At 42.9% G+C, this 9,086-nt stretch overlaps 1 protein-coding gene across 1 annotated transcript in view; it reads right to left on the bottom strand.

The window, feature by feature from the left end:
* Positions 1-103: 103 nt before the first annotated feature.
* RYK (receptor-like tyrosine kinase) overlaps positions 104-9,086 on the bottom strand; it is an 84,329-nt gene continuing 75,346 nt past the window's right edge. Inside the window, exons 13-15 of the mRNA XM_019542971.1 lie at positions 3,942-4,101; positions 1,065-1,201; positions 104-451 (exon numbers count right to left, since the gene is read on the bottom strand). Coding sequence (XP_019398516.1) covers positions 340-451; positions 1,065-1,201; positions 3,942-4,101 — 409 coding nt within the window. The 3' untranslated portion in view covers positions 104-339. The remainder of the gene's footprint in view (positions 452-1,064; positions 1,202-3,941; positions 4,102-9,086) is intronic.

Below are 9,086 nucleotides of genomic sequence, written 5' to 3'. Positions count from 1 at the left end.
AAAAAAAAAAATCACGTTTGTGTCCGTTGTTACAGTGCAAAGGTCCAATTCCAACTCTTGTGTTCGAGTTCACTATAACTACATTATTCTGCTTTCAAATAAAAAGGTCTCAGTTTAACTTAGCAAAAGTGATATCTAGAAAATCATCGACATTGAGATCTTACAAAAAACTTCAGACTACTAAAGCATTCTAAGGCACAGTGTTTTGGAAGAAGTGCTTTCTCCCATTGGCGTTGCTTTATACACATTGCATGTGAGAGCAGATCCAAGTGATACATGGAGCTGGAAGCGTACGCCCTGTCCCCTCCCAAGAAGCGCGTGGAATCTGTGCCTGGATGTTCACACATAGGCTCCTAGTGCTGCATGGAATTCTGTTAGACATTGCACCAGCTGCTGGAACTTGGGTCTTTCCTCAGGGTCCAGAGCCCAACAACAGGCCATCACAGCGAACCTAAGAGACAAACAAGAAGAGATGTTAAAAGGACGATGGCCTAGCTGCCAACAAAAGCATTGAGAACTAGAACACAGATAGAGCCGTGCTCTCAGGATTTCTGTTTTCCCTGTTATTTGGTGACTTTTCATCTCTTGGTGCTCTGTCAAACTGAAAACTTCCAAAGGCATCATACCTAGAGTGATCAGCAGAAGAGGTACTTGGAGTGCTGATCAAATTTAGCAAGCCAAAGGCAGTTCAGGAGGAAATATCACGTAGTCCAGAGATGGTTAAAATGCCTTAAAGATGCTGCTTAAAAGGTAGCTGTAACTGAATACACAGGAAAAAAAACCAAGAAAAAAAAAAAACTTCTGATGGGCAGGAGAGGGAAGAACCCCAAGGAGTTAAAGAAAGGTAGAGTACAAAAAGTTAAGTGTTGTTTTTGAAAAAACTTCTGAATACACTCTGCACGCTACAGTCTGTATAAAGACATGAGTATTTGCCATCACCAGCTCTTACAGGCTAAACTGTGTTTTCTGCTACCTATGCAACTCGAAACCTCTTAGTTTAAACTGAAATAGGGCTTCAACATACAGAACAGAGGCACTGCACATTCCTATAAGTCACCACTTACAGTTCATCAGGGCAGTTGATTGGCTGAGCTATTCGGTACCCGTCCTTTAGATATGCAGCCATCTCAAAGGGGTCAATATCCACATATGGAGTTTGTCCCAAAGTCATTAGCTCCCACAGTGTTACTCCAAAGGCCCACTAAAAAAAAAATTACACACAGTAGCAAGTTAGCTGCATATAAATGTTTGAAAGCTTCACTTACCCCACAGAATGCATTATGGATGCAAACGGCATTATTAAATAATGGCAACAAATAAGAGAATTGGATTACTTATTAAAAAATTCAAGAAACTTTTAAGTGATGCAAAAAAGGATTTTTAAAGGAAAGCAGCATGACAATCAATGGACGTTGGTGATGTTAAGATAAACAAATAAATCTAAAACTTAGGAAAGGAACTAGGCAATTCAAGTACAGCTACTATATTTTTTAGATAACCATGGAAAAAATTAAGAAAAAAAAGTGTGAAACTACAGTTCCTGTTGAAACTCTTTTTCTAACACTTTGGCCAGCTGCTTTAGGTAGGTGAAACCCTTGTCAGAATTGTTTAAGAAGCCAGCCAAGACCATGTTAAAGAAAACCAGCCAACACAGCCTCAGAAGCAGATGTGTTTGCATCATACCATAACTGTTTTCAAGCAGTGCTTCCTTTTCCTTTGGGCAGACAGGACCTAAATGCCTATAAAAGAATAATACCATGCACAAAACATAACATGCAATGGACACACAGCTTTGTTTCTGGTAGATCAGACACAAGCTTACAGTAAGAAATATCCACAAAAATAGCACAAATATAGTTATTGACGCTATTTGGGAATAAAAAAGGACAATCCAGCCATAACTGTTTAAGGAATGTTGATTTCTGCATGTTACAACAGTCACATACCTACAGCCATATCTGTTATTGCTAACCAAAAGGATCCATACATTAAACATAACTGCAGTTGTACTGTGCAATACAAAATATTTATGAAGAAGATGTTAAACACAGGTTACTTTTTCTTGACCAAAGCAATGAAAATGGCATATTTAAGATTGTAGGGTCCTTGAGAGAGAACCTGACCTCTTTGCCCTGATAGGTTTTGTTGGACAAATTTCAGTCTAGAAGGCGCCATTGTAATTATTTCACACCCCTGAGAATAAACCTCTAATTCTATCAATGCCAGGAAATGCATTAACTCACACTGTTATTTTTCTGTTTGATAAAATGAGTGTTTGTAGGCAGGGTAGGATTTAGCTCCAGGGAAGGGGCTTGACAAGAACTGGAGCTGATAAGTACTGTGTTCAAGTGGTTAGGGGTGGGAGAGTGTACACAAAGTTTTTTCCATCGTGCCTTAAAATAAAAATTGGAATTGACAGATGTTATTCACAACAACAACAAAAAAGCCAAACCACACAAGATCCCTTGTTAATAATGGATTCTTCTGACTTAGGAGACGGCTTTACTGGTCTTGGTAAAATTTCCTGAAGGGCTCAAATGACTTGAGTTTTGGATGTCCAATTGGATGAAGGCACTTATGTCAGTTAAGCGTTAAAAGAAAAAAAAAAAAAGAAAAAAACAAAGCAAAAAACTTTGGCCTCATCTATTCTTCACATAGCACATTCCAAAATGTAATGCTGGAGATTAACTGAATATACTGCACCTATTCCACTCCATGTTGTAAATTTAGCCTGCATTAGTTTTACATCTCTGATAACTCCACTTGTATCAAACAGACCTCAGAAAGGAAATACCTAGATGCCTTTATGTTAATAGCGCAGTTGTCCTGATGAGAAGCTGACGTTTTCTTCTTAATACCTCTGCTACTATTCAAGACTACAGCAAAAAGAAGCACGAATGGGCAAGTCCACTGGAATGCAAGAGATGTACTCATGCCGACATTTAAGAAGCCTTCTAATACATGACATGCATTTAAAAATATGCAACATGCCATGACATCAAAATTGTAAGCTAAATCAACAAAACAAGAGGAAATTACTCCCAAGTCTGGAGGGAGGAAAAAACAAAACAAAGCAATGCATTATGGGGGTGACTGGTTTGGTATTGTGCAAGAGTCAAACTTTGGGACAACAGGGAAACAGTTTTGTCTACTGCATACATACATTGTGAACCATTAAACTAGGAGAAACTGTAAGACAACCTGAAAAAGAGCAGGCTGGTCTGCTGCGGTCAGTTTTCACTGTATTCTTCTTATATGAGAAACTTATTTTGCTATTGCTCAGAGCAGTCTAATTCAAAGTAACCATATGGGTGTGGACACATACATTTGGAGCCCTTTCAAAAGGGGACTGTTTCAAGGGTGGCAACTGGTACCTTCTAATTATTACATGTAAACAAGCTACGAATGATTAAATGTAGCAAAACTGCTGCAGCTTTAACCCTGGATGAAAGAAACCATGTTAAAGTTGGAGTGGTTTTGTTACATTTGAATCACTCAGCTCCTGGATGAAAACCCCTGTTTCTGAGACAATATGAGCTACATAGGAAGTTTCACGATAAACATATTTTTTGTCCCTTGCCTACTGATCCCTTGACAGAAACTAGTCTAATACAGAGAGGCAATGCCCAAATATCAGTACTATTTTATAATCACCGAGTGGTTTATGTGAAGCGTTTGTTCAAGATATACTGAGGCTGCTACAGGCAAACTGCTACCTTGGTACCTTTGTTAGTATATCAAAGAGACATCAAACAAAGCAAGCAGAGTGACTATCCCTGCCACCCAAGAAGGGCTCGGTTCAACATGTGAGGCAGCATATATAACTGGAACAGACAGATACTGTTCAGAATGTACATGGCTCTGTGTACAAGGGATTTAACCGGCAATGAATAAAAACAGTTTGGGGGTGGGAACAAAAACACATTTAAAACAAAACCTACCACGTCACTAGCATTGGAAAATTCATTGTTAACCAAGCTTTCAAGGGCCATCCACCGCACTGGCCTGTTTTCATTATCTCCCAGGCAATGATAATCCATTGGAAACAGGTCCCGGGAGAGCGCATTGTCTGTAATCTTCACCTGAAGTGCATCATCAATGCTAAGGCAAAAAACAAAACAGGAGAACAGTAATCAATGAATACCAGGTATACAACATTTTTAAAAGCCCCAACTACTTCACAGAAAGTATTTCATAAACAGGGATTTCGCCAGTGAGTGCGACTGCTCACCCTCTCAAATTTTACAGTAAGATTCCCCCCCACACACACACCAAAACACTGTTATTCTTCTGCAACTACTGAATATAATAGTTCTGTATAATCATTATTTTAGCTTATTAAGGAGACTTAGATTTTGTATGACTAACATGAACAGAAGGCCAGAAATCTGAGACAAAAATTAAAATCAAGCATATAGAAAAAGAGTTTAAAGCACTAAAGCAACTTTCTTCAGTCCTGTCAACTAAATTTCCATATTACCTTGCTACTTTGTTTTCAGATTAATTTTACATAACATTAATATAGATATTCTCATATTTGATAACACAAAGTCACCTAGTCAGTATCTTGCTTCTTACTGACACTGTTCAGTACCAAATGATTCAGAAAAAAAAAGTGCAGGGAAAAAAAAATCTAAATACATGAAATTATTAAATGCCTTCAAATGTATCACTTACTTTTACTTCTGTTGTTATATCCTTTCTGAGGCAGCAACTAGAATTGAATGAAATAACCCAAATTTTCAGAAGCGCCTTAATTTTGGGCACTGAATCCAAAAGCCAAAAAAGACTAAATTGTAGACAGCTGAGACACAAACTTTTAGGAGTAGAGGGATGAATGCCTCATTTCTATGAACATTTTAGAAAACAAAGCCAACTACAGACTTGTAACTAGGTGCCTGCATAGTGTTTCTCTACTTTATATTTTTCAGTTGTAATGTCAACCAATTTCCTTGGTAATAAGGTCAGACTTTGTTCTCAAAAATCCAGGCATCATCTTTAATGACCGTTTAAAAACAGGTACAACACTTGCTTCTCTCCAGTTTAGTAGCTGGTGTTAACCTTAATTAATGGCTCCATTTATTTTCCTGTAGCCCAGCCTGGTTCAATAAGTCATCCTGAATTTGGAAAAGCTACTGTACTGTTGCACTGACTAGAGGCCCCCCCCCCAAGTCCTCAAGGTATTAAAATTTAGGACTGTGAATATCACAAATTCAGGAAATGTACATATATGTGGAATAGCAAAAGTTACTAACCACACAACATTAGTTTTATATCTGGAGTGGTCACCTTTTCACACAATGTAAGTTCATAAAATGGTCCTTTTCTAGATCTGTGCTTAACACTACTAATTGATGGAGAATGGATTCTTAGCAAAGAGGGGGAAATGACTGCTTTCTGAAGAATTTTTAAGATGTTTCTGTGGACTGCATATGGGCACAAAGAAAACTAGTCAGGGCAGACACTGCAGGACAGTTGTTTTCAACCTTTTTTCATTTACAGACCCCTAAAATGTTTTGAATGGAGATGCAGACCCCTTTGAATTGTAAATGTAATCACACACTTTGATTGATCACAGTCATCTTTTGCAGACCCCACAGACAGTCTGCAGACCCCAGGGGTCCATGGACCACTGGTTGAAAACCACTGCCATAGGATACAGCATGATAGGTTTGGTGATTTCTGGGAAGCAGAAACGTTCATTTTGGGGGGACCAAACTGTTTCAGTTTTTACCTGTCAATAAGAACAGTTCAGAAAGAACATCAGGGCTGCTGTCTAGGTCCTTCAATAGTTTCTTTATCTAATTTCCGATTTTACCCCATGGTCAGATTGATACCGACTCTAAGGGGTTTTCCAGGGGGCACCACTCTCTTCCTGGCCTCTTCCAAGTGCATTTTAAACAATCCTTGCAGCTGTGGGACACTGACCACCACTGTCCCCCTACTCTACCCATGGCACGTTAGGGTGCTATGCCTTGTAGTGGAGGCAGAACTGATTGTGTCATTTTAGTAATAGATTAGGCACAGGTTTGCATGGAATGGTTTGGATAGGGATGAACCTACCTCAGGCAGGGGTTAGATTAGACTATTACCACCAGAAGAACCTTCTAGCCCTAACTTTTCTATGACCGTATAGTGATTTTCAGTTTAAAACTTAACTTTAAATTTTCCAAGTTTTGCTCTTGCTAGAATTTAGACCAGACTTGTCATAGTTGTTAGGGGCTAGAAGGGACCTTACAGATCATTGGGGTGCACTCCCTCTGCACTTGGGCAGGAAAGACTCCTGGGATCAGATGGCCCCAGCAAGATGGGTGCCAAAACATTTTTTGAAGATCACCAGGATGGATGACTGTACCACCTCTGCAGGAAGCCTGTTCCAAACTCTCAGCACTCTGCTTGTCAAGTAGTTTTTCCTTATGTCTAGCCTGAAGTGATCTTCAGTCAGTTTGTGCCCATTATTTCTTGTCCTCCCCTGGGGAGCATTGGTGAATAGATGCTCCTCCAAGCCCTGATGAATTCTTGGTGGACAGTAAACAGGACTCATGGCAGGCCAACTGACTTACATTGGAAAAGTTAAAACTGCCTAGTCACTAAGATGTTCAAGGTTCATTTTAACAGAAAGGGGTATGGAGATTTGCTTTGCTAAGTTTCTTTTAAAATGGAGGCCTAACACAACTGTTTGGCAATTAAAAAATAATTCCATGGAAGACCTACAAGCCATTTTGACATTCTCCATCAGAGAAGGGTCACAAGCTCAATCTAATATTGGTCCTGTAATAAGATCCCATTTAAACTTCCTTTAAAAGTTCAACAGAGGTCATTTAAGATAAATCCTGAGAAGAAAGAAAAACATTGAGACTTTAGAGCACACTTCAGACCTAGTCAAGGATTACCTGGAGGGCTTAGATGTATCCAAGTTGGCAGGCACGAATGACCTTCATCCATGGGTGCTGAGGGAATTGGCTGGTGTCATTGCAGAACCATTGGCATGGCTGTTTGAGGACTCCTGGTGCTCGGGCCAAGTCCCTGAGGACTGGAAAAGGGCCAATGTGGTCCCTATTTTCAAGAAAGGGAGGAAGGAAGAGCCTGGCAACTACATGCCAGTCAGCCTCACTTCTGTCTTGGGGAAGGTCTTTGAAAAAATTATCATAGTTTCATAGTTTCTAGAGTCAGAAGGGACCCGAGTAGTCCGACCCACTGCCATGCCAGGAAAGAGTACTGGGGTCAAATAACTCCAGCAAGATGTACATCTAACCTCCTCTTAAAGACCCCTAGGGTAGAAGCCTGCACCACTTCTCTTGGAAGTTGGTTCCAGACCCTAGCCGCCCTGACCGTGAAGTAGTGCCTCCTGATATCTAGTCTGAATCTATCCCCTGCCAGCTTGTGACCTTTATTCCTGGTCACTCCTGGCAGTGCTCGGGGGAACAAGGACTTCCCCAGTGCCTGCTGACCCCCCCTGACTAGTTTGTAACAGGCCACAAGATCACCCCTCAGCCTTCTTTTGTGGAGGCTGAATAGGTTCAGGTCCTGTAGCCTCTCCTCATAGGGTTTGCCCTGCTGCCCTCTGATCATGCGAGTGGCCCTCCTCCGGACCCTCTCCATGGTTGTCCACATCCCTCCTGAAGTGCAGCGCCCAGAACTGGACGTAGTACTCCCGCTGCAGCCTGACCAGTGCTGCATAGAGGGGGAGGATCGCCTCCTTGGACCTGCTTGAGATGCATCTGTGGATGCATGACAAGGTACGGATGGCCTTCCTGACCGCATCCCCACACGTTCGCCCATGTTCATCTTGGAGTCAATGATGACCCCCAGATCCTTTTCCGCCTCTGTACTGACAAGAAGGGAGTTTCCCAGCCTGTAGGTATGGTGCCAGTTGTTCCTCCCCAGGTGCATCACTTTGCACTTGTCGGTGTTGAATCCCATCCTAGTCTCATCCGCCCACCCCTGTAACCTGTCTAGGTCCGATTGCAGCCTATTCCTCCCTTCCGGCGTGCCCACATCCCCCCCACATCTTAGCGTCATCAGCAAATTTGAACAGGGTGCTTTTTACCCCCTCGTCCAAATCACTGATGATGTTGAACAGCGTGGGCCTGAGGACCAAGACCTGTGGAACCCCACTGCCCACATCCCTCCAGGGCCACATTTGTGAGAACCCTGCAGGGGAAGTGATGTTGAGGGGTAACCAACACAGGTTTGTGCCAGGCCGATCCTGCCTGACTAGTCTGGTCTCTTTCTATGACCGTAACAAAAAGCTTAGATGTGAAGGAGGATGTCTATGTCATCGTCTTGGACTTCTAGAAGGCCTTTACCACAGTGTCCCACTCAATTCTGGTGGGCAAGCTGAGGGACTGCGGCACTGATGAATGCACAGTCACATGGATGGCAAACTGGCTCCAGGGGCACACCCAGAGGATGGTGGTGGACGGGTCGATGTCAACCTGGGAGGGTATGGGCAGCGGAGTCCCCCAGGGCTCGGTCCTAGGGCCGGTGCTGTTCAGCATCTTCATTAGTGACCTGGACCAGGGTGTGGAGTGCACCCTGTTCAAGTTCACTGATGACACCAAGCTGTGGGGTAAAGTGAATACACTGGCAGGCAGGGACCGCATCCAGGCAGACCTGGATAGTTTAGAGAAGTGGGCGGATCTGAACAGGATGCGGTTCAACAAGGACAAGTGCAGGGTGCTGCACCTGGCGAGAGGGAACCAGCATTATGGTTATAGGTTAGGGACTGACCCTCTCGCCAGCAGAGGCAGAGAGGGATCTTGGAGTCATGATGGACTCCAGGATGAATATGAGTCACCAATATGACGAAGCAATAGGCAGAGCCAACCGCACCCTGTCATGCATCAACAGGGGCATCACTAACTGGTCCAGAGAGGTCTTGCTCCCCCTCTATGAGGCGCTGGTCAGGCCGCAGCTGGAGTACTGTTTCCAGTTCTGGGCACCGCACTTCAAGAGAGACATGGGGAACCTGGAGAGGGTCCAGAGGAAGGCCACTCGTATGGCTGAGGGCCTCCGTGGCCAGCCCTATGAGGAGAGGCTGAGGGACCTGAATCTCTTCATTCTCCGCAAGAGGAGACTGAGGC

The sequence above is a fragment of the Crocodylus porosus genome, unplaced genomic scaffold (genome assembly GCF_001723895.1).
Source record: "Crocodylus porosus isolate Cpor-Errol unplaced genomic scaffold, CroPor_comp1, whole genome shotgun sequence".
Classification (NCBI taxonomy): Eukaryota; Metazoa; Chordata; order Crocodylia; family Crocodylidae; genus Crocodylus; species Crocodylus porosus.
The sequence above is the reverse complement of the archived record's forward strand: the minus strand, read 5'-3'. Positions and strand labels throughout refer to the sequence as shown.